This window comes from Rhinatrema bivittatum, chromosome 6 (assembly GCF_901001135.1).
Source record: "Rhinatrema bivittatum chromosome 6, aRhiBiv1.1, whole genome shotgun sequence".
Taxonomy (NCBI): domain Eukaryota; kingdom Metazoa; phylum Chordata; class Amphibia; order Gymnophiona; family Rhinatrematidae; genus Rhinatrema; species Rhinatrema bivittatum.
In genome coordinates, this window is record NC_042620.1 from 356,968,944 (window position 1) to 356,995,117 (window position 26,174).

At 46.1% G+C, this 26,174-nt stretch overlaps 1 protein-coding gene and 1 pseudogene across 1 annotated transcript in view; both read right to left on the reverse strand.

Moving 5' to 3' along the window:
- THOC2 (THO complex 2) overlaps positions 1-26,174 on the reverse strand; it is a 780,683-nt gene that overhangs the window by 98,401 nt on the left and 656,108 nt on the right. Inside the window, exons 31-32 of the mRNA XM_029607862.1 lie at positions 10,585-10,687; positions 9,950-10,386 (exon numbers count right to left, since the gene is read on the reverse strand). Coding sequence (XP_029463722.1) covers positions 9,950-10,386; positions 10,585-10,687 — 540 coding nt within the window. The remainder of the gene's footprint in view (positions 1-9,949; positions 10,387-10,584; positions 10,688-26,174) is intronic.
- On the reverse strand, positions 13,008-17,600 carry LOC115094617 (annotated as a pseudogene).

Genomic DNA, 26,174 nt, shown 5'->3' on the forward strand with positions numbered 1-26,174 from the left:
ATTTATAAATTAAAAAAATGTAAACAGCATTATACAACTAAAACCATTTACAGAATAAAACATTATAACAAAGATGCATAATACACATCAATACTACTCTATGTGGTCTTGAAATTTCATGTATGTTGTCATCTTATTAGGTAGCTTAATAAAAGGTATCAACCTCACACCCTCCAGCAACAATATGGTGCCAAGATTGCACTTCAGAAAAACCCTAGTCATGCAATCAAATGTTAGTAAGTGAAGTGACAGTATAGCATCCGTGGAAAAATTGGGAGGGGAAGATATACCATATTTTCCAGTGTAAAAGACAGGAAAATTGGTTCTTACCTGCTAATTTTCGTTCTGTAATACCACAGATCAGTTCAGACCAGTGGGTTATGCACTCCCACCAGCAGATGGAGGTAGAGAACAAAACTTCGAGGCACGGCTATATAACTAGTGCCATCTGCAGCTCCTCAGTATTGGTCGATCCCCAAGCAAAAAAAACCAAAACACTAAAACTAACTTTAAACATCTATTCACCCTGAACAAGGCAAACATCAAAAAAACAGGAGGGTTGGATTCCCCTAAGGTTGGAAACCCTACCCAGTCTCCATTAGTATTGGAATAAAGAGTACTTCCTTCAGAATTCTTCAACACAGTAGCTCACCTAAGGGTCAGCCAATCTTTCGGCAGTCACATCTGGGCGGGCCTCTGGACTGATCTGTGGTATTACAGGAACGAAAATTAGCAGGTAAGAACCAATTTTCCTTTCCTGGACATACCCAGATCAGTCCAGACCAGTGGGATGTACCAAAGTCACACTACTCTGGGGCGGATCCCAAAAGACCTGCTCGAAGCACTTGTCCCCCAAAATTGGAGTCCTCCAGCGCTTTAACATCCAAACGGTAATGCTTGGAAAAGTTATGCAGAGAGGACCAAACCGCGGCTCGACATATCTCCTGTGGCGAAACTCTGCCCAAGAGGCCGCTTGTGCCCGCGTCGAATGTGCTGTCAAGCTGACCAGGATGGAGTGGCCGTTGCAAATATATGCGGAAACAATGGTCTCCTTCAGCCACCTACACAAAGTGGCCTTGGATGCCTTGTCCCCTCACCTAAGACCACCAAACAGAACAAATAAATGATCCGATTTCTGGAAGGGATTGGTGATCTTCAAATAGCACAATATAATCCGACGCACATCCAACAAACGCAGGTCTCTATCTGTTATCGAATTGCGGGACCAGTCTGGGAAGCCAGGGAGCTCTACCGACTGATTAATATGAAATGCAGACACTACCTTAGGCAAAAAGGACGGCATCGTGTGTAAGGACACTCTGTCCACTGAAATCCGCAAAAATGGATCCCGGCAGGAGAGAGCCTGCAATTCAGATATGCACCGTGCTGAACAAATAGCCACTAAGAAGACCATCTTCAAGGTTAGGTCCTTGAGAGAAGCCTGACCCACTGGCTCAAAGGGCGGTACACACAAAGCCCGTAGGACAAGGTTCAAGTTCCACTCTGGGCACAGTTTCCAAACAGGCGGCTTCAAATACTTGACCCCTTTGAGGAAGCGAACCACATCGGGGTGGCAGGCCAGGGATCTGCCATCTATTCATCCCCTAAATCAGGGGTCAGGAACCTTTTTGGCTGAGAGAGCCATAAACGCCACATATTTTAAAATGTAATTCCATGAGAGCCATACAATATGTTTAAAACTAAATACAAGTAAATGTGTGCATTTTATGTAAGATCACACTTTTAAAGTACAATAAGTCTCTGAAAATATTACACCAGGCCTTAAGACACCAATACATCTCCTATTAGGAAAACAGACCAAGTCAGGCTGCTATAGAGTCCTACACAGAAACTACACACCAGCAGAAAACCTCACCTGAATCACATGCTGTCCCTCACCTAACATAGAATAAAGAGACCAAAACGCATAACAAGAAGCATGCAGAAAAAACTGAATTGGAAACTGCAACAAGCCAGAGTCTCTGTATGCAGTGTAACAAAGGAAAAAAGAAACATCACCCATCCTTATAAAACAAATCAAGAAATATAAAATCATCAGCAGTAAAACTGTACTAACAAAAAGAACATATTTTGAAACAGCTGATGAGTGGAATATCCAATAATTAAAAACGCATATAAAACATTTCCAGATACCAACAAAATATTTCAAAATAGCAGACACAAAGACCCAGTAATGAAAAATAATAAGGATACAAAAATTTTTTTGCTCTGCATACCTGGGAACGTTTGATATCCAGGTGTCCTGAGATTGTTCTGAATTAGCAGGAGGTGGGGTGGTTGCTTGGAACTTTCTCCTCTCTCAGTCACATACCAGCGCTCTCTCTCACAATAGCTCTCAGGACACACCTATACACACATGCTCTCAGTACTCACATATACACATGATTTTTTCTCTCTCACTTATATAGGCTCTTAATTACACATTTACACACATGCTGTCTATCTTTTCACGCTTACACAGGCTTTCAATCACAATAAATACATGCTGTCTTTTTCTCTCACACACAGACTCTCATTCACATGCTTACAAACATGTCCTCTCTTTCTCTCATTTACACACAGGCTCTCAATCACATACTCACATGCTCCCTCACCTAAATCAGCTCTCAATCACACACAGACACACAAGGTCTCTCTCTCTCATTTAAACACAGGCTCTCAATCACATACTCACATGCTCCATCACCTAAACCAGCTCTCAATCACACACAGACACACATGATCTCTCTCTTACTTATACACACAGGCTCTTAATCATACATACACATGATTTCTCTCACACACAAAGGATCTCAATCATACTCACATACTCTTTCACACAACAGGTTTTCAATCACAAACTTACACATACAAGTTCCCAATGGTAAACTTACATTCATGCTCTCTCTCTCACAGGCAGGCTCTCAATCACAGACATACTCTCTTTCACATATACAAGCTCTCAATCATTCACATACATGCAATCTCTCACACACACACACACAGGCCCCCCCAGCGGCCCTGAAGAGGAAGTGGAGAGTATCGGGTGTGTGCGCGGCAAGAAGAGGCCACGTTAGTGCGCTCGGCATCAGCCCGAAGAAAAGAAGACTGCAGTGCGGCTCGGAGGAAAATGAAGAGCTTCAACCGCGGCCGATGGGACTCCGCCTCCGCGAGGGCTGAAAATGAAGGAGGTTAGCGTTGGGAGGAGGCTGCTGCTGCTGCTGCCGCGAGTTCCCGGGGTGGGGGTGGGGGAGAGAGAGAGTGAATGCTCCTGCCGCGTTCTGCCCGGGCTGACAGCATTTTAAGCCCGGGCGGAGGAGGACCAGGGAGCAGCTGGGTCAGCGGGGGACTGGAAAGTGTGGTAACACTTATCTGCGAGCCAGATGCAGCCCTCAAAAGAGCCATATCTGTCTCGCAAGCCATGGGTTCCCGACCCCTGCCCTAAATCATCCCAGAGTGGAAACCTAAACCCATATGGAATTGTATGCTAGGCCCCTGGAGAGTCCCTGCTGTAGAAAGGCCAGAATATGAGGGATGGGCACCGACCCTGGCCCGATCCCCTGTTGCGCACACCAGGACTCGAACACTGTCCACACTCGCACATACGCCATGGAAGTGGAAGGGCACCTAGCCTGTAGCAGTGTGGCAAATCACCGGCTCTGAATACTCCTTCAGCCGCAGATACTGCCTCTCAAAAGCCAAGACACGAGAGAGAAGCGATCCTCCCGATCCGAGAAGATGGGACCCTGACGCAACAGGTCCGGTAAATGCGCCAGCTGTAAGGGCTCGTCCATGGCTAGGTTGTAACCAGATCTGCAACCAAGGGCGATGTGGCCACTCCGGAGCCACCAGCACTACCTGACCTTGGTGCTGTTCCACTCGTCTGAGGATTCGACCTATGAGAGGCCAAGGAGGAAAGGCGTACAACAGAATCCCTGTCAGCCATTTGGACACCAGAGCATCGAGACCTACAGACCTCATTTTATTTATTTATTTATTATGAACTTTTAATAGACCGACATTCGTAGAACACATCACGCCGGTTTACAATTAACTCAAAGAAAGGAAAATTACATTTAACGGGGCGTGGGGCGAGGGGAGCAGGCAAGAAAAGGGGAGAAAAGAAGGGCTGGGAAAGGGAGGGACTAACAGTAGAGTACTGAAACAAAGTAAAGAGGAGAGAGTGGAGAGGAACCAAAATAGCTATAGAAACTTACTATATTTACATCATTGGGAGAATACATAAAGTAACTGGGCTAGCTATATACATAAATATATTGTAAGGTGAGTTCTGCGAGGCAGGGTGGGCCTTGTCTAGGTTTGGTTAGTATCGGGGTAGGCCTGTTTGAAAAGCCTTTTTTAAAATTGTGTAAGGATGGTTCTAGACTGAAAAAAAAACACGTCTTCGCGTTGAGGTGGGGTCGCCATGAGATCCAACTGGGGAGTCCCCATCTGGCACAAATGAGGTTCCACCCCTCTCTGGACAGCTCCCACTCCCCTGAATCCAGCTGTTGCCTGCTGAGAAAGTCCGCCTGGACGTTGTCCACGCCTGCCACGTGTGTGGCAGCAATGCCCTCCAGATGGCGTTTGGCCCAGGCGAAAAGGAGATGAGCTTCTCGGGCTACGGCAGGGCTCTTTGTACCACCTGGCAGTTGAGGTACGCCACCATGGGGGCGTTGTCTGAAAACAACTCGAACCATCCGACCCTGCACCAGAAGCCAGAAATATGCTTCCAACGCCCTGTGCACTGCCCTGGTTGCTAGGCAGTTGTGATGGACCAAGTTTTTTTTGACTCCAACCACACGCCCTATGCAGCTCTGCCAGGCCACACCGCACCCATAGCCTCAGAGCTGGCATCCGTGGACACTACTACCCAGTCTGGGTTTCGAGGGGAATTTCTCTCTGCAGATTGAATCCACCTAGCCACCATTCCAGGCTGGATCTGGACTGCAAGGTCAGGAACAGCTGCACCTGATCCTGCTCAGACACTGGGCTCCACCGGGACAGGAGAGCTTGCTGTAACGGCCTCAAGGTGAGCAAACGCCCACGGACAAGTTCTATTGTGGAGGCCATGGATCCCAGTACCTGTAGATAGTCCCAGGCCGTAGGGGTCTGCGTCGCCCTCAAGCAATTCACTTGGTGTTACATTTGCGATTCGCTACTCCGTCAGAAACACCCGGCCCAGGCGAGTGTCGAAGCGAGCCCCTAGGTATTCCAGGACCTGGGAGGGAATCAGGTGAATCTTCGCAAGGTTGATCACCCATCCTAACGACTGCAGCATGTGGGTCTCATGACGAATAGTATGCTGACAGTCTTCCTCCGACTTTGCCGAAGGGCTGCCGCAACTACCACCATAACCTTGGTGAAGGTGCGGGGTGCAGATGCCAGCCTGAAGGAAAGCACTTGAAACTGGAAATGCTGACCCAGGATTGAGAACCGCAGGAACCGCTGATGATTGCCCTGGATCGGGATATGGAGGTAGGCCTCTGTGAGGTCCAAGGAGGCGAGGAACTCTCCCTTGTGCACTGCTGCAATTACCATGCGCAGGGTTTCCATTTGAAAACGTGGGACTTTCAGATTCCGGTTCACTTGTTGGAGGTCCAGAATGGGACAAATGTCCCCTCTTTCTTTGACACCACAAAGTACACAGAGTACCATCCAGCCCCTTGTTCCACCTCTGGAACTGGAACGATGGCCTGCAGGCTTACCAGACGGCATAGCGTGGCCTCCACCGCGGTTTGCTTGTTTAGGGAAGTACAGCGCGACACTAGGAAGGCATCTCTGGGAGGGTGAGAAAATTCTAAGGTGTAACCTACGCGGATCACCTGCAGTACCCACTGGTCGGTCATAATTCTTGCCCACTCCTCGAGGAATTGGGACAGCTGTCCCCCTACCCTGTCCTCTGGGAGTGGGTGCTCTTGATTTCATTGGAGACTTTGCCGCTCCAGCTCCCTGGCTGGAACCTCCTCTCCCAGCCCGGTTGGGTCCCCAAAAGGACTGTTGATGTCTCGAGGAAGGCCTGGATCCATAGGAAGTGAGGAACCCCCCCCCCTTCCTGACTTAAATCTTCTGAAATCTCTGACCCGGGTCCTTGGGGCAAAGGCCTTCTGAAAGGGCTTTCTATCCTCCGGGAGCCTATTCCCTTTCAATTCTCCCAGTGACTTTACCAGCTGGTCCAAGTCCTCGCCAAACAGGAGCTTCCCCCTGAAGGGAAGATTGCACAAACGTGCTTTAGAAGATGAGTCAACCGACCAATTCCGGAGCCACAGCAAGCATCGGGCCGCCACTGAAGAGACCATGGAATGCGCCAATGTCCGTACCAGGTCATACAGGGCATCTGCCGTGTAATCCACACCCGCCTCCAGGGGCGCGGCCTGTGCCTGGGACATGATCCCCGAGGCGGCCAGGTCCTGTGGTTGCTGAATCCAACACAGGCAGGTGCGCTGCATCATACTGGCACATACAGCCGCTCTGAGGCTCAAAGCCGAGACTTCAAAAAGGTGTTTCAGGTGGACTTCCAATTTTCAATCTTAGGCATCCTTCAGGGTCGCCGAACCTGCCACAGGAATGGTAGTCTTCTTAGTAACGGCGGTGAACGCCACATCTACCTTGGGGGTCCTTAAGGACTCCAAATGCTCTTCCGACAGCAGATACTACTTGGCCATGGTCTGTCCTACCTTGAGACCGGCCTCTGGGGCATCCCACTCCCTGCTGATAAGCTTCTGAATTTTCTTCAGAATTGGGAAAACTGAGGGGGGGGGGTCCTCGCAGCCCGTCCAGGACCGGGTTGACTCCTTCATTGTCCGAATCCTCCTGTGACAGTTTGAGCTCCAGTTCCTCCAGCACCTGGGGAATAAGGGGACGTAAATCCTCCTGCTTAAACAGCTGGACCACCTGAGGGTCATCACCCCCCCCTCCCCTCCCAGGGGCGTCCACCAACAATGGATCGTCCCCGTCGGCATCTGGGTCCGGATCAGAGTCAGAGTTACGCTGGGGTGTGGCAGCCCGAGGGCCCAGAGAAGGTAGAACCTGTCTTTTTAGATGCTTGACAGAGCCACCAGCGCGGTCCTGAGACCTCCTCTTTGCAGCCTTCCTAGCCAGGAAGGCCTCATGCATTAGTAGCACAAACTCCGGGGAGAAACCTCCGGGTCCCACCTCATCGCTACTTGAATCCGAAGTTATATCCTTTGGATCTCCCTGGCCCGGTTCTACCACTGCTGGGGAAAGTAGGTGGGTGGGGGACGACTTCCTTAGCTTCCGTCCCCTGGGTAATCTTTGACCCCAGGGATTTAGCTTGCATTCATGCTCGTCCCCCAGGCACGCCCTTAGGCTTTCTGGGCTTCTGACCCTTGGCAGATGACCCCTCCCCCCACAGCACATGAGGCACAGAGAGAATGAGCATCCAACTCTAAAACCAGGCCACAGGCCCTACAGACCTTCACCAGGGCACTTACAGACATGACAGTCCTTCCCCCAGTTTCCCTGGGGTCCCAGAAGGAAGAAATATCGTCATGCTGAGTACTAGCACGGGATCCGTGAAAAAAACAAAATGGCTCCAAAAATAGTCCAAGCTCAGCGCTCCGCGGAGGAGGAAGGAAGCAGTTAAACTGGAGGTTTGCAGTAATTTTTAACTGCCCAGGCCCTCAGAATGCCTGCCCTGAGGCCAAAAACACCCAGGAGGTACTTCCCCCACCCGAGGAGGCTACAAGCACAAGGATGCTCCTCCTCCCCCAGCCGAGCACTGCCTGAAATGGCAAGCTTCAGAGAAAGCCCCTCCACAGAAAAAAACTGAAGGCAAGAATTCCCCCCTCCCTTTTTTTTTTTTTTTTAACTCTGTAAGTAACAAAAAAATTCCCCAAAGGGGTACTTTCCTTTAGGAGGCCGCTGGAAGAGGGCTTTCGGGGCGTGGAGGGGAACCAGTCCCCTGGCTATCCAACTCCCCGGAATCCAAGGGCTATACAGCCGTGGGTGTTCCAACCTCCCATTTGCCCTGCTCCACCCTCGGGATGGCCCGTGATCGAAACCTCACACCTCAGGGAGCCCTACAAAACTCAGTCCAGAGCTGTAGTATGTACGACCACCATCTGCTGGAGACAGAGAAATACTGAGGAGCTGCAGTTGGCACTAGAGTTATATAGCCGTGCCTCAAAGTTTTGTTCTCTGCCTCCATCTTCTGGTGGGAGTGCATATATAAAAAATTATAAATAAATAAAATAAATAACCAAGCTGTCTGGACTGATCTGGGTATGTCCAGGAAATGTTTGTTTTTTTTCTTGGCTTTCCCATCACTGCATCTTATACACTGGTGTGAATAATATGTAGTGCTTTAAGCGTCAGCGGGGGGTGTCTCTCTCTCCTCTCTCCTTACCAACGGAGCCTCCGTGCATCTGCTCTTCCATGCGGCCTTCACCAACAGCCGCTTCGCACACACACACAGCCTTCTAACATTTGCGCTCCCCTAGGATGCCTCCCACATACGTCCAGAACACTTGGGCCCTCACCATACTACCACCTCGTCCTCTCACAGCCCGACGCCATAATCTCCTGCGTCTTATCTAATGGTGGCGATTATCTGCTGAGTTTTTCATGAAAAGGATTGGTGGCAGAGGGGTGCGACCAATACACAGGAAAATACGGTAAATGGAATGATTTTAAGGGAACTAAGGTAAACGTACAAAGCACTGCCTTACAACACAAAAATTCCATTCTTGCACAGAGAGGGCCAGATTTAAGTTTCAGACGTAAGTAAAGCAAAGAGAGTGCAAAACAAGTGCAAGCCGGTTTTACTAAAACATTATTTGAACAAGGGTTACATTTCTTGCAACTTTAGGAGAAAAAAAAATCACTGAAAAAAAAAGTGCAAACAAAAAATAATTGGCAGTAATCACTGGAGAGCTTTTGGCCCAAAATCTCTCAGTTTAATTAACAGACAAAAAGGTTCTCAGTACGTTTTGTACATGCTTGCTTAAAGAAATATTTCCCTTCCACAATTCTGCGGGAAAAATTTAGATTTGTGGGTAAAAGCCGCATGATGTCAGAATTCTGGCCTCTTGCACATTTTACCCAAAACTTAAAATCTGTCCTATAGTCTTACTTAGTATCACAATCCTTTTGATTAGCCTACAGAATCTGTATTTGAGTATTGCTCCAAAACTAAGAAACCAATGGGGTAGATTTTCAAATTTGCAGGAGCGTATCCATGTGCGCGCGCTACCCGGTACGCAACACATGGACACGCGATTTTATAACATGCGTGCGCAGGCACGCATATGTTATAAAATCGGGGGTCGGTGCACACAAGGGGATGCACAATTGTGCACCTTGCACGCCGAGCCCGCACTGCCTTCCCCCATTCCCTCCCAGGCCACTCCGAAATCGGAGCGGCCTGGAAGGGAACTTCCCTACCCCCCAACCCAACCTTCCCTTCCCTACTCCATCCTTTCCCTCCTACCTTTTTCTTTGTTTTCTTCTGTTGTAAAACTTACTTCAGCTCCTGGGGCTGAAGTAAGTTGCACGTGCCAGCCAACTGCAGGCGCGCGACTCCCTGGCCACAGCAGCAAATGGCCGCTGTGCTGGGAGCCTCTGACCCTGCCTCGCCCCCTCCCCGCCCCTTTTTGCAAGCCCCGGGACTTACACGCGTTGCCGGGCCTTTTGAAAATAGGCCCGGCGCACATGTTTTGAAAATAAGGCCCAATGTTTTCATTTCACAAAGTCTCAAATTTGTAGAGCAATATTTTTAAAAAGTCAAAAGCAACAATGAATTGAAAATTGAGCAATTCATGATAACCAGGACAGTACAAACCGCTAGTTAGTTTATATAATAATCTGCCAGACCAAACAAGCTATAAAATTTAAGAGCAGAGAATTGGTTATAATACTAAATTATACTGAAGTTCTGGTTTTAATTCATTCATGCACTAAAAGCAAAAGTAGCTTGGTTTTAGCTTACCCCTCTCAGACTCCGGTGGCTCTGCTCGGGGAACAGGTGACTTCAAGGACCCAGCACCTGCAACTTTGTCTCCTCCCTTAGCATTTTCCTTGGATTTCGTATCCTTCATTAAATCTTTCTCTCTGGGGGACTCTCGCTCTCTCTCCTTCTCTGCAGCCAACTTTGATTCAATGTTGGTGACAAGTATCTTGGATTTGTCTTCTTTAGAAGCTTTGTCTTCCTTCTTGACTTTATCCTTTTCTTTGTCAGCTTTGGGTGTCTTTTCTTTGGCCTCTCTCGGCTTGTCATCTTTAACTGCCCGTTCTTCCTTTGGCTTCTCTTTTCCTTCTTTCCCTTGTGTCTTGGCCTCTGGAATTGCAGCAGGAGTCTTTTCTTTTTTTTCTTTATCTTTTTCTTTCCCACTCTTTTCTTTGTCATCTTTTTCTTTAATAACTTTGCTATTGACAAAGAGAAACGACATGTTATAGACAGGAGCAGCATTTCATTATTTAGCTAGCATGGCCATCCCCCACCCAGCTTCTGGTGCACAGCATTACATGGCACGCAAGGATGAACAGAAAATTTTTGAGATACAGTAAAAAGGTTACTTTACACAGTATAATATCTAAGGCAGGGTAGAAGAGCAGAATTCTCACCTGTTTGATGCCGTGTTCCCATTACTGGTAGTCATCTTTAGTGTAGCATTGGCAGCTTTATTAACTACTTTCGCAGCACTCTGAGATTTCTCTTTTGCTTTATCTGTCAAGAGAAGCACAGAACACAAGCTGTTGAATGCACACATTTGTGGAAGCTGAATATGAACAAAATTCACACTATTTCCTACTGAGACCACACAAGTTCTCCCACAGTCAAATAACCAGTAACCACTGTGGATTAGATCAAAGAACAGTTTTTATGAAAAACTTAATGTGAAAGTGAATGGCAGTCGTAAACTGGCAGCAAAGTCAAAAACCTTTAACATTGCCCTTTCAAGATTTAAAAAGTGCTTGTTATAATCATTGTCCATTCACATGACTGCAGCAGTGAGAATTACAGCAATTCAAGTCTTCTATGAAATGAAATATATATTTGTAAACACTTAATCATGTATCTAAAGCCAAGTCCAAAGCAGTGACACACATCATGAAATTACTGCACGACACAGTCGTGCTTCGGTGTCAGCCCAACACCTGCTTCAGCAGGCTAAAATATCCATTTTGAATTATCAAACTGACATGAGCCACAAATCCCACAGCTCACCACAGATATTTTAGCCCCTGAAGAAAGCATTAGACAGACGCTGAAACACCAGGCAATAATGCCACAGTGTGCAGGACTACTTGGCATTGGATACATGAGCCTAGTATTTAAAAACACCTGAATTGCTGTAATTCTCACTGCTGCAGTCCATTCACTTTCATTCACAGTCCATTCACTGTCCATTCACTTTCACAATAATTTTTTCACAGAAATGTTCTTGCATCTACTTCATAGTTGTTGGTTATTTGTATATGTGCGACGGATTATCAGGTTTTTTTCCATGTTATATCTGCTAGTACAGCGATTCTCAACTGGTGTGTCGTGGCTCCTGGTGTCCCACTGTCCAGCTTGTGCTTCCCCGTTCCCTGCCCCCGCAGGCCAATGGCAAGCCTCCTCCATTCTTCCTGACCCCGCACAGGCCAATCGGAAGCTTCTTCCCTTCTTTCTACTGCCAATGGCAGTAGAAAGAAGGGAAGAAGCTTCTGATTGGCCGGTGAGGCAAGAAGGCCAGGGGTGGGGGGTTGGGAGGAGTGGCAGTGTAGAAGCGAGGCTGAGGAAACCTGACCTCAGATGAAGCAAGGCCACCACGGGAGCTCATCTCCATGACGGTGAAGAGGAAGCCCGACCCGATGAAGCAAGGCCGCCACGAGAGCTCATCCCCGAGGCGGTGAAAAAGAAGTCCTGTTGGAGTAAAGCCGCAGCGGAACTGGAGCCCATCCCTGCAGCAAAGGAAGAAGAGGTTTGGCGGTGAGGCCCGATGTATGCATGTGAGAATGGGAGTGTGTAGGTGTGACTGGTCAGGGAGGTGATGTGTTTCTGGGTGAGAGAGAGAGACTGGTCAGGGAGGTGATGTGTTTCTGGGTGAGAGAGAGAGACTGGTCAGGGAGGTGATTGGTGTGTGCATGAGAAACCGAGAGAGAGAGTGTGTGTGTGTGTGTGTGTGTGTGTCTGTGTGTGTGTCTGTCTGGTTGTGGGCCCTAAGAAGAGGATCGTGAGGATAGAGCTTCAGCAGCTGCTGCTGCTTCTGATGTGTGCTTTTGGCCTGGAAGAGAAAGGAGTAGGAGAGTTGCTGGAGATGGTAAGAAAAGGTGTCTTTAGTTTATTTTTCTTGATTGACTGCCATTTTAATTATTAGGTGCTATATTTGTTTCCATTTCTCCAGGTTTGCACTGCATGAGGAGTGGCGTTTTTGGTTTTCCATTCCAGTTTCTGTCTCCAAATTTATAATTTGTGGTCTTTCTGTCCTTGGTGAAGGTCGGCTTTGTGTGTAACCGAGGTGAGGTATTTTACTAGCATGTAGGCATTTGTATCAATCTTATTTATTGTGTTTTCTCTATAGGATATGCATTAGTGGTAAATTATGGTCTTTCATAAGGAAGGCTATTGTACCTAGTAGTAAAGGGAGTTTGTTTTGCTTTTACTTAGATGTCACCAGAACCAGAATGTCTTTTTTGTATGGTGAGTTGTATGGGTAATGACCTAGCTCTGTTCTGACCCACTGTCGGGGGTCAAGGTTGTTCCCTTGGATGCAGAGTGTATGTTTACATATAGCCCCATGACAGTCACATGTTCAGTGTGTCACGCATGTGAGAACCATCTGTCAGGTGTGTCCCGGCCGAAAAAAGGTTGAGAACCACTGATCTATTGAATATTTTTTTAATAAAATATAATATTAAAATCCAGTTATTAAAATGAACAAGGCACTCACGGTGGCAAACACTGTAAAACAGAAAAGTAGTATAAAAATAATTATAAACCACATTAAGTACATACTATCACTGTATAACTAATGCTTTCAGTTCTATAAGATCTGTTGTCTGCCACCTTCTGACACAAGATGAATTATTTACAGATATAACTATGCCATCTATCTCATTTTTATCAAAATGTAAATAAGTCCTTTCAATGTCCATCACAGTCTGTTTAATCCACCTACTCAATGGTGGGACCGGTGCTAGAGGTGCCCCGGCAGGCCTGGGCCCCACAGTTGGCTCCTGGCATCCCCCCTTGGTAGAGTTTGCTGATGATGGGCTTACACACCTTCTCCAGCTCTTTCTGCTGGTGCTCATACTCCTCCTCAGCCAGCTGGTTGCTCTCCAGCCAGGAGATGGTCTGGTTGCATTTCTCCAGGAAGCTCTTCTTGTCCTCCTCACTGATCTTGCCTTTCAGGTTCTCATCCTCCACAGTGCTCTTCAGATTGAAGGCATAGGATTCCAAGGAGTTCTTGGCAGAGATATTCTCCCGCTGGGCATTGTCTCCAGCTTTGTACTTTTCTGCATCATCTTCTCAATCTCCTCTTTGCTCAGCCGGCCCTTGTGATTGGTGATGGTGATCTTGTTATTCCTGCCTGTGCTCTTGTCCATAGCAGAGACATTTCGGATGCCATTGGCATCAATGTCAAAGGTGACTTCGATCTGCGGCACACCACAAGGAGCAGGTGGGATTCCAGACAATTCAAACTTGCCCAATAGGTTGTTGTGTTAGTCAAGGCTCTTTCATCTTCATACACCTGGATCAGGACACCAGGCTGGTTATCCAAGTAGGTGGTGAAGGTCTGAGTTTGCATGGTTGGAATGGCAGAGTTGCGTTTGATGAAGGTGGTTATCACTCCTCCTGCTGTCTCCAGACCCATGGACAATGGAGCCACATCCAGGAGCAGATCCTGCACATTTTCAGACTTGTCCCCTACCAGGATGGCTCCTTGCATGGCTGCACCCTAAGCCACGGCCTCATCCAGGTTGATGCTCTTGTTAAGCTCACGGCCGTTGAAGAAATCTTGGAGCAGCTTCTGGATTTTAGGAATGCGGGTGGATCCCCCAAACAGAATAATGTCGTGGATCTGAGCCTTATCCATCTTAGCATCTCTCAAGGCTTTCTCCACTGGTTCAAGCGTTCCTCTGAAGAGGTCAGCACACAGCTTCTCGAAGCAAGCCCTGGTGATGGAGGTGTAGACGTCGATGCCCTCATACAGGGAGTCAATTTCAACACTGGTCTGGGTACTGGGTGACAGAGTCCTCGTGGCTCTCTCGCAGGCAGTCCTCAGCCTCCTGACTGTCCTCTTATTTTGGTTAATGTCTTTCTTTTGCTTCCTCTTGAACTCCGCCATGAAGTGGCTCACCATTCAGGTATCGAAGTCTTCCCCTCCCAGGTGGGTGTCCCCCAACGTGGCTTTTACCTCGAAGATACCATCATCGATGGTCAAGATGGAGACATCAAAGGTGCCCCCGCCCAGGTCAAAGATGAGGACATTGTGCTCTCCCCGGCCGCTCTTGTCCAGGCCGTAGGCGATGGCAGCCGCCATTGGCTTGTTGATGATCCTCAGCATGTTCAGGTCGGCGATCACTCCAGCATCCTTGGTGGCCTGGCAGTGAAAGTCGTTGAAGTAAGCTGGCACCATGATGACCACGTTGCTGACCGGGAGCCCCAGGTAAGCCTCCGCAGTCTCCTTCATTTTGGTCAGCACCATGGAGAAAACCTCCTCCGGGTATTTATTTATTTATTTATTTATTTAACATTTTTATATACCGGGATTCGCCTCCCCCTTGTGCTCCACCTGCACCTTGGGCTTGCCCCCGCTCAGCACGCAGAAGGGCCAGTGCTTCATGTCCGACTGCACCACGGGGTCATCGAATTTCCTGCCGATAAGCCTCTTGGCGACGAAGACGGTGTTCTGGGGGGTTCATGGCCACCTGGTCCTTGGCGGCGTCCCCGATCAGCCTCTCGGTGTCCGTGAAGGCCACGTAGCTGGGGGTGGTCCTGTTGCCCTGGTTGTTGGCGATGATCTCCACCTTGCCATGCTAAAACACCCCCACGCAGGAGTAGGTGGTGCCCAGGTCGATGCCGATAGCCACTCCCTTGGACGCAGACATCTTGGGTCTCCACTCTGTGTCAGGATAATTGACTGGAGACGATTCGATCACAACAGCTAAAACCTTTCCTCCAGCTTCTCTTGCTGACCGCTACTCCCCCGAACCCGTGCTCTGCTATTTATGAAGCCGGCTTATGCAAGAGGGCGGAGCATGGCTGAAAGAGTTCCTCCTCAGCTCTCACCGCGGCCTAACCATCAAGCCAGCAGGGCTGGCCAATCAGAGCACAGCATTTCCGGACACCCCGGCAACCATCGGGAACATTCGCGGAAAGGTGTACCCGCACAGGCCAATCAGAGCTTGGTGGTGGCAGCCATTTCCCACCCCCTTCCGAATATTCAGGAAGCATCTCTACCTTTAGCTAATCAGAGCTAGGTAGAGGCGGTCACCTCCAGCTCCCTTCCCGAATATGCAGGAAGCGATGACACTCTTTAGCCATTCAAAGCTGGGAAGCTTCCAGAGTCTTCTGGGCGCGTGTGAAAAGAAATGGGTGGCAGCCCTGAGGCACAGTCAGACCCACAGCAGTGGGGTCCTCTGTCCCTGCTTCCTGGCCATGAGGAAGTTAGTTAGTTAGTTTATTGTTGTTTATATACCGATGTATCAGACAAACCAGAACACTGGTTTACAAGATTATAATATTATAAGAAATACAATAATTCATAAAATAGTAACAGCTAAAACTATACAGAATAAGAAATAAATTAGCCGTTAAGACAAATAGTATAAAGCTCAGCATAAAAGCATCATCATCACACTTATCCCGCCGCAGAAACCTGCAGGCAGATGCTGCTGGCGTGTAAAGGACAAATCAGTGGCACTGAATTCTCTCTGCTGCCTACAAGGGATGGGGGAGGAGGGGACAGGGAGTTAGTGCCTTAACACTCCTCCCCCTCCATCCTGTGCATTCTGGCCCCCAGACATTCTCAAGGGGTGGCAAAGGAGGAAACCCGCCCCCACCCCCCAAGCCTCTATCTGTGCATTCTGCTCTGAAGAGATTCCCAGGGGGTGGGAAGGCCAGCTACTAACCTTAACAGCAACATGGGGGTAACCTGCATGGAGCAGCAGCTACTTTCCTTAACAGAAACTTGGAGGTAACCTACATGGAGCAGCAGCTACTTTCCTTAACAGAAACATGGGGGTAACCTGCACAGAGCAGCAGCTACTATCCTCAACAGCAACATGGGGGTAACCTGCACGGAGCAGCAGCTACTACCCTCAACAGAAACATGGGGGTAACCTGCATGGAATCACTGGATCCTCTCTGGTGAATGAGGCATCATAAGTGATGACAATCACTGACTGGATGTGCTTACCTGCCTCGGGGCTATGCAGGTTGCGTTCAGCACAGGGGTTCACGCTTATCTGGGGTCCGAAAGGGCCTTCGTAGTGGCCAGAGGCCTACCCTCAGAGACCAGCCCTGGCTACTGGTTCTCTGACATAATCAAAATACAAGTCTTCAAATGATCTAAATAAGGATCTAAAAAAGGAGGCAATGTTGCCTTTGCACAGGTCCCTGGTGAGACCTCCTTTGGAGTCCTGTGTACAATCCTGGAGACTGCACCTGCAAAAGGACATAAACTGAATGAAGTCTGCACAGCGGTGGCTACTAAAAGGGTCAGTGATGTTCATAGCAAAGCTTATGGGGACAGACACAGATATTGCCTAGAGGAAACGTGACAGACAGTTAAATTCCTCAGAGGTATCAATGCACAAGAGGGATCCTCTTTGAAAAGAAAGGAGGCTCTGGAACTCGGGGTCGTAGGATGAGGGTGACTGAGGGTAGACTCAGGAGAAATGAGAGGAAATATTTCTTTGCAGAGAGGGTGGTGGAAGCCTAGAAAAGCCTCCCTGGGAGGTGCTGGAGACAAAGACAGCATAAAAGTAATCTTGCAGAGGGGCTGGTAGAGCAGGATTAGAATAGGAAGAAAATTGTTGTGAACTTTTGCATGTAGATTTTGTAAGGAAAGCAATGTACGTACAATCAGGGCATGTTATATTCCTCCCCGACTGAAATACGCCCCTGAGGATGCCTCCCCACTTGTACAACCCAAGATCAACGTATTGTGGAGGTGCGCACGTGGCTAAAGCTGGACTGAGGGAGTTCCCTTCTCATATAATCACTCTTTCTCCATGTCTGTGGCTTTGAACATTGTCCTCCCCGTGTACTTCAGGGCTTTTGGTAACCTTGCATCCTGTTTCTCCCAGAGATGTAACATCTTGGGGACCTTCAGCGGGTTTTAAGGAATTTTTTATTGGGTTTTTTTCTGTCCCTTGGAACTTTGCAGCCAAGCAGAGCAAGTGATGAGGTCACAAGAGAGCTCTGTGACAGCGGCGGAACCTCAGGATAGAAAAGAGCTTGCGGCAGGACAAAGGCTTTTGTGGGTTGAGAGAGGCAGATTAAGGAGGAAGTGGTGTTGAGGAGAGTCGCTACGAATTATATTTCAGAAGTTTTGCCCTTTTATGGTTTGTTTTTTTATTTCCTGTATTAGCTATGTTTTGTAGTTTATTATTTTCTTCTTTTTCTTCATATAGTTTATTTTTTTACTTTTGTTCTTGTTTATTTAGTTTTCTTGTTTTGATTGATTATTTTGTTCTTTTTTTATTTTTTTATTTTTGTATATATTTTATAATACATATATATATCTTTGTATTATAATTTGTAAACTTTTTTGTACATATAATTGTAAGTAAATATATATTTATTTGTATATTTCTATATATTTTTGTATATATAACTGAATATAAATATATTTACTTTTATTCTATTTGTACATATTTTTGCATATATATATATAAATATATATTTATTTTGTACATTTATTTTGTATATTTTCTTTGCATATTTTCTTTATTTAGTACATTTTATATATATAATTGTATATAAATATATATTTACTTTTATTCTATTGTACATATTTTGCATATATATAAAAATATATATTTGTATTTTATTTTGTACATTTTTAATATATAACTATATAAATACATATTTACTTTTATTCTATTTGTACATATTTTTGCATATATAATATATATTTGTATTTTATTTTGTACATATTTTTTGTATATATTTTACATATATTGTTTTCTTTGTATTATATTTTGTACATTTTTTATTTATATAATTGTATATAAATATATATTTTTCTTATTTTTTGTACATGTTTTATCTATATCTTTGTACTTGATTTTTTATATATTTTTTGTAACATCTATATAAATAAAAATGTTAAATAGTTTGGACAAAATTGCTAATCTCAGAAACCACTGAACCGATTGCTTTCAAATTTGGACACAACCTTCATTTCGCATACAGGAAGGTTCTTCTGTACTTACATTACAGATATGTCACACCTGTGACAGATAAAATAGGTTTAAAAATTGTTTCAAGAAAACAGCGACATCTGCTGGACGTAAGCGCCATCTGTTACACCTTACACTAACATACGCTACACTAATCATTTCGCCAGTCCAGGTCCACGTTTCACTTCCATTTTAACACATTCGCGCACTTTTTTCGCCGGAAGATAACTATTTCCTTTACAGATAAAATACACCCACCACTCTCCTCACACCCCCCACACACATGCCAAATTTATTTACTTCCCAGGCCCTCACAACACACACAAAACCTGACAGAAGTCCGGGTGGCTCCAGCGGGGGGCCAGGACCGATCCGGGACACATCTCCTGCACTACGGCCGTCGGCTGCCAGCAATCAACATGGCGCCGATGGCCCTTTCCCTTACTATGCCACTCGGGGACACCAATGGCGGCAGTAGCCCATGTGACATAGTAAGGGCGAGGGCCCCTCGGCGCCATTTTCAGGACTGGCAGCCGGCGGACCTTTGCCCTTACTATGTCAGAGGACCTACCACTGACATTGCTCCACCCCACTGACATAGTAAGGGCAAAGGACCGTCAGAACCTGTTTCAGTGCTCGCAGCCAACTGACCAACGCCAATACATCGCTCCCGGACCGCTCCTGAACGCCCGCTCCACCGACAGACATTTTTATCAGGTCTCGAGGGGTCTGGAGGGTGGGGGGTGGTAATGAATTTATTGCGAACATCTTGGGGAGGGGTCACGAGGGGGGGCAGGTTTCATTCATTCAGCAACTCTGGGGGGCAGGGGGGTGGGCTACTGTTTTTCACAGGGCTGGGGGAGGGGCAGGAGAGTGTGGGGTGGTTAGTTTAAGAGAACTTTTCTCATAGGGTTGTTTCTTGGGGGAAGGGGGAGGTTCATGCACAAATATATACACTAAACTTGCACGATCTCGGGAACGCACCAAAATAGCCCTCCCCAGACCACAAAACAAATCTGGAAGTGCAAATTTGGTTAGGCACTCCCCTATTTGGCTACATAACGCGCACAGACGCCCAGGGACGGACCACATGTAGCACGAACAATTTTAATTTCCCAGGTCTTGGGAGGGGGCAGGAGGGTGGGGGGTTATTTGATTTAAAGGGTTGGGATTGGTTTTGTTTTTTTTTGGGGGGGGGGGGGGGGTTCCCACAGAAATAGAAAGACAAAGGTTTTCTGATCTGAAGGGTAGGCAGTAGGCGGGGGGAGGTGACAGTGAGGGGAGGGAGAATGAGGGGGGAGGTGAGTGTCAGGAGAGGGAGAATGAGGGGAGAGGTGAGTGTAAGGGGAGAGAGTTGGAGTGGGGACAGGGGAGGGAAGGGGGGGTGAGTGACCAAGGGGGAGGAGGATGAGGGACTGAGGTAAATGAGCAAGTGGAAGGGGAAGGGAGGGTAAAGAACCTGACTCTGCCACTGCAACGTGTGGCCGGGTACCACTAGTATTTATACATATTTTTTTTCTTTATATTGATTTTGTAGTTTTTTGCACATATTTTATATATATTTATTTTTATTTTATTTGTACATATTTTATTTTTTTGTTTTAATTTTTATACATAGAATTTTTTTTCTCTCTCTATATATATTTTTTATTTGTCGGCAGACCTCCTGTAAAGCCTCTGACACCTGAGTTGTAAGTACATTATCAGAAAAGATGTTATAGGGAGAGGAAGGAAGAGTAGGGAGAAAGGAAGGGAGGGAGAGCTGAGGGAAGGAGGGGAGGGATGTGTATGAGAGGAGCAGGAAAAGAATGAAGGCTTGTGCAGGGGGATGGGATATCTGTGTGAGAGATGAGGGGAGTGCATGAGAGAGATTAAAGAAGGGGAGAGGGAGAATGGAAGAATATAGCAGTGAGATTGTAAAATGGCATTGGCGGGCTGTTTGCTGAGTTCTCACACCCCCTGACATTTTCCACATTTTATATTCCCTTCATCTTTAGATGGTCAAGCGGCAAAAAACAATTACTCCGCTTCCTCCAGAGGAAAGAGACCAGTCCCCAAAGACAGCGCCACCTGCCTCAGTTACAAAGAAGGCCTCGCTGTCATGTGTTGAAGGTGATTCTATTTTTGTATCTTACTGACAATTATTTGTAAAATTAGCATTGGGTGGAAGCAGAGCCACAGCAGGAAATCTCTCTCTTCCTCACTCCCTTCACAAACACAGAATTGTGGGGGAGAGAGCACGGGAAGGAAAGGAGGATATACGGCTTCCCTCACAAACATTTAATTGTGAAGGGTGGTGGGCACCCACTCCTGCTGTGGACACAGATTCTGAAGGGGGAATGGGGGGAGGTTTGGAGAAGGAACAAGAGACCTGGCAAGGAGAGAGCAGGAGTTACCACCACAAACAGCTGTTTTGGGACTTTTGTTGTATCCTAGCTAGAACTGAGCTAAGCATTTTATCTGTCCTGGGATGGACGTTCCCTGGCCTTGGCCTAGATAAGGGGTAGGCGAAGTGAATTCTGGAGTGCCACAACCAGATCTGGCTTTCACACACACCAAGAAATCAGGATGCACATCACCAAACATAAGAACATAAGAAATTGCCATGCTGGGTCAGACCAAGGGTCCATCAAGCCCAGCATCCTGTTTCCAACAGAGGCCAAACCAGGCCACAAGAACCTGGCAATTATCCAAACACTAAGAAGATCCCATGCTACTGATGCAATTAATAGCAGTGGCTATTCCCTAAGTAAACTTGATTAATAGCCGTTAATGGACTTCTCCAAACCTTTTTTGAACCCAGGTACACTAACTGCACTAACCACAACCTCTGGCAACAAATTCCAGAGCTTTATTGTGCATTGAGTGAAAAAGAATTTTCTCCGATTAGTCTTAAATGTGCTACTTGCTAACTTCTATTATTCAAAAGTGTAAATAACCAATTCACATCTACTCTTTCAAGACCTCTCATTATTTTAAAGACCTCTATCATATCTCTCCTCAGTATTATTCCATTTATTTTTAGGTTCCAGAACATCCTGAGCCCCTTGCTGGCTTGTTGGCGATACAGGAAAAATTAAAGGTAAAGTTTTTTATACTTTATAAGCGAGACTCATCACTCACTGCCAGGGAGGCCTGATTGACGGTGGTGGTGGGAAATGCAGAGTCCCTATGGGCTGGCAGGCAGATGTGCAGGCAGGAGTGGTGATATTGCTGCAAAGGTTGGAATTGGGAGGAAGAAGGGCGTGATCTATCTCCAGCCACGGGCGGGCACCCAGTGGGTCACGTTTCTGGCTCCAGCACTGACTTCTGCTACTTGTGAATGTTCTTGCATAGCCTCTGGCACCGGCTCCTTGTTTGCACCCTGCAGTGCTCACTTCCTGGTTTCATAGGCCCAGCATCCTGGACTTCCTGTGGCATTCCCTAATGATTTATTTATTTATTTAAGCATTTTTATATACCGAGTTACGTTGGGAACATCACCCCGGTTTACAGGTAACATAATGCAGCAACAGGCTTTACAATAAACAGGTAACATAATGCAGCAACAGGAATTAAAAGAGTACAGAAAAACACCGCAAACTAATTAACTGTGTCGAAAGGGCATATATTATATGCATGAGAGGATGACGAATAGTATTATACATTCATACATGGGTTGCTATGGCCTGGAGGTGATATGTACAGAAAGAGGCCATTGTCCGGAAGGATAAAAATGTTAGACGATTCACTGCGACCTGAGGGAGGAATGTACAAACAGAAAGGATAACATTAAGGGTTTTTGAGATTATGTATTAACAGTGTAATTACAAATGGGTATTTACAAATGGTAATTACAAATGGGTATTTACAGAGGGGGGCGGTGGGAGAAAGAAAAGGGGGGGGGGGGTATTGGATGGGCCGGTTCAGGTGTAGGCCTGTTTAAAGAGCCAGATCTTGAGGTTTTGTTTGAATTTCTTTGGGCATAGTTCCTGGCAAAGACTATGGGACATATTGTTCCAAAGGGCAGGCCCTGCGATGGAGAGGGCACGTTCTTTGGTAGACATAAGTTTTAAGTTTGGGCGAGGTTGTATGCAGTGTCGCCCGGCATTGTGTTCTGGTGGGTCTGTCCATCGTACGAAATCGGAGGTGCTCTTTGAACCAAAGCATGTCTCATACTTGGATGATGGTGATGGTGAGGGATTTGTACATTATCCGTGATGTAATTGGCAGCCAGTGTAGGTGTTTGAGGAGAGGGGTGATGTGATCATATCGGTGGGCATTGGTGAGTATACGTGCAGCAGAGTTCTGGAGCATCTGAAGGGGCTGGATGGCATTTTTGGAGAGGCCTAGGAGGATGGCGTTGCAGTAATCAATTCTGGATAAAATAGTGGCTTGGAGAATTGTGCTAAAGTCATTAAGGTGAAGCAGAGGTTTTAGTTTTTTTAGCATGTGAAGCTTGAAGAAGCCGTCTTTTAGGGTAGAATTGATGAACATTTTTAGGTTGTAGTGGTTGTCCAGGGTGATGCAGAGGCTGCGAACGTGTTGGGAAAAGGAAGTGGTGGGTGTAGTGTGTTGGGCATGGGAAGGTTCGAGTTGTTATAGTGGGGTGAGATAAGTAGGAACTCCGTCTTAGAGGTAGTGAGCACAAGGTAGTTGTCTGAGAGCAGGGTGCTGATGGCTGCGAGGGCTGATTCCCAGGTCTTCATGGCTTTAGGTCAAGTATTTGTTATGGGTATGAGGATCTGAACGTCGTCTGCATATATAAAGTGCGGAAGACTGAGCTCGGATAGGAGATGGCAGAGGTGAAGGAGGTATATATTGAAAAGGGTAGAGGACAGTGAGGAACCTTGAGGTACACCTTGAGACAGGTTTATGGGTTTTGATTCACAGAGCCCACTTTTTACTCTGTATTGCCTGTTAGGTATGATTGGAACCAGCGGAGTACGGAGCCGGATATGCCAATTTCTCTTAGGCTATTAGGATGTTATGGTTAACCATGTCAAATGCGGCAGATATGTCCAGGAGGGCCAGGATGTATGATTGACCTATGTCAAGAGCTTTCAGGATATAATCAGAAAGGGAGATGAAGAGGGTTTCGGTGCTGTGGTGTCTGCGGAGCCCATATTGGGAGGGGAAGAGGATGCGATGATTGTCTAGGTAGTTTGTTATTTGCCTATTGATTGTTTTTTCTAGGATTTTTGAAATAAAGGGAAGGTTGGAAATGGGGCGATAGTTGACAGGGTCGGTTGGATCGAGGGAGAGTTTTTAAAAAATGGGTTTTATTATGGCTTGTTTAAGTTGGTTTGGGACTGTGCAAAGTGATATAGAGATGTTGATGATATTAGAAATAGGCTTGGAGATAATGTTAGGGATAGAGAGGAGGGTTTTGGTGGGGATAGTATCTGAGGGGTGCACTGCAAGATTGATTTTCTTAAAGATGGATTCTATCTCAATGTGTGTGGTGGTCTCGAATGACTCGAGTACTGCAGGGATGTTTACTGCTTGGGATGTGGTGGGCGTAGTGGCGGAGGGGTTTGTAGTTGGGGTATTAATGAGTGTGAGAGTAGGAGGGAAGCGTGCCATGATTTTTTCTATTTTAATGTGGAAGTATAGAGCAAGTGCTTCGCATTTGGTTTTGTCATCCGTATCAGGGGAGGGGGTGGGAGTGGTTTTAGTTAAGGTAGAGACAAATTCAAAGAGGGCTCGGGTATTAAACTGAAGTTGATGAATCCTTTGGGCGTAAAAATCCCTTTTAGTCTTGTCAATGGCCTCCCAGTAAGTGTGGAGGTAGGATCGGAACATGGATTGTAGGGCTGGGGATTGTTCCTTACGCCATCTTGTTATGATGTCATCGCTCTCCAGTATATAAGTATATAAGTTTTCTCATTCAGCTGAAGGTCTGTATCATATTTCCCCTGCATTTCTTCTCTTCCAGGTTGTACAGATGCAGATCCTTCAGCCTAATACAGACCCACACCATTTTGGTCTCCCATCTCAGGACCACCTCTAAACTGTCTCTAGCCTTTTGGAGAAATGGACTCCAGATTTAACACAATTTGCCAGGTAAGGCTTCAACAAGGACCTGGTACAAGGGCATCACCATCTCCTTTTTCTTACTGGTTAGTCCTCTCTCTATGCAACCCAGCATTCTTCTGGCTTTATCTTTTAGCTTGTCACATTGCTTCCTTGCCTTCAGGTCACCAGATACTATCACCCCAAGATCCCTCTCCCAGTCCGTGTATGGTATGGATGAATGCCCTACTAATAGTCTCTTATATGTTTATGGCCTGCAGACAGGTTTGGTATACTTTTGCGAGTTGCTCTATAAGGACATCACTAGATGCTATCCACTGTTGCTACGTCAGCAATACTTGTTGTGTATCATGCCCCAGCATTGCTGCCAGAGAAACACTGGATGCCAGGCTAGGAGGGGAGTAACCCTGTACCTAGCCAGATATCTTTAAATATTGACCTCTATGTCTATTTGGGCTCATTGTTTAAACAGTTGTGCATTTTATCTTATTTTTTATAACTCTATTAATTTTTCAAGAAATAAGTAACATTAGCAATGATTTCCAATATCATCCCATTCATAAATGAACATTCCTTCTAAACAAATATGACCCACTATACACCGTCAAATACCCACTCCCTATCCCCAACCCCTACCAGTCCCTAACCGTTGGTAAAGAACTCCAGTAAACTCCATTAGTGAAGATGATATTGACATGTGAAGCGGATGCTAATCTGTTAAGTATTTATTAGTCGGGCTTCTGCTTGTATCAAGCCCAAACTTGTTTTGATGGCCTCCTCTTTCCATTAGATTGGAATCATTTTAGTTTATGCTTACGTTTATCTTTAAGTTTATCTTTTACTGCTTCAGACAGAGAGAAGAAGAAAGGCGACCACACTACTCGGAAACGCTAGAAAGAATTTGAGTGCTGGGGATCCACAGATCTATGCTCCATAAGAAGCAACTCATTCATAGTCTTGGCTAGATAAGTGTTGACCACGCTTATCTAGCCAAGACTTTCAGATGTACTGTTTCACACTCACACAGCTCTGAATCATGAGAAGCTGGTGGGATCTCTTCATTGAAAATTTGTCAAGGAGGCCCAATAGACAAAATGAAGACCAGGAAAAGGAGATTTTTAAAGCCTTGTTCATGTAGACTTGAACTGCATTCCAAAAATCTTGAAGTACCTTGCACTCCCAAAGACAGTGCATAAGTGTGGCATCCAGAGCTGAGCACTTGAGACTAGAGCTGACAGTTGAAGTTTTTGCTTTTTTGGTCTTCAGAGGCCAATAGATAATCCTGTTTATGATTTTAAAATGTACTTCACACGCACAGCACTGAGTTATTTTATTACAAGCTACTATTTCAACATCAGATACTTTGGTAATTAAATGATTGCACCAAGTATCAGGTAACACATCCAGTAGATGATATCCCATACTTATATGCAAATATTTATATAGCACAGCTGTAGAGACTTTCTGGCTTTGAAAAAGATGGGTTAAGCACTGAAAAGGTCCTGAGGTGTGTACTACCCTATCCCTCAGCACTGTTTTTCTTTATAACTTATTATTTGTACATAATAAAAATAATCACTAGAGCCGAGAGGAAGGAGTGTATTACAGTGTTGAAAATAATATATCTTACTTGAAACTGGATCAATAAAATATTTAATAACAGCTTTACCATCAGCATTCAGTTTATTGTAAAATATTTGCACATTTCCCACCAAGGGCAGAAATGAGAAAGCTTCCCAGGTGAGACCCTCAAATACTTCCAGACCCAACGATTAGCCTTCATGAAAACTGAATTAGATATT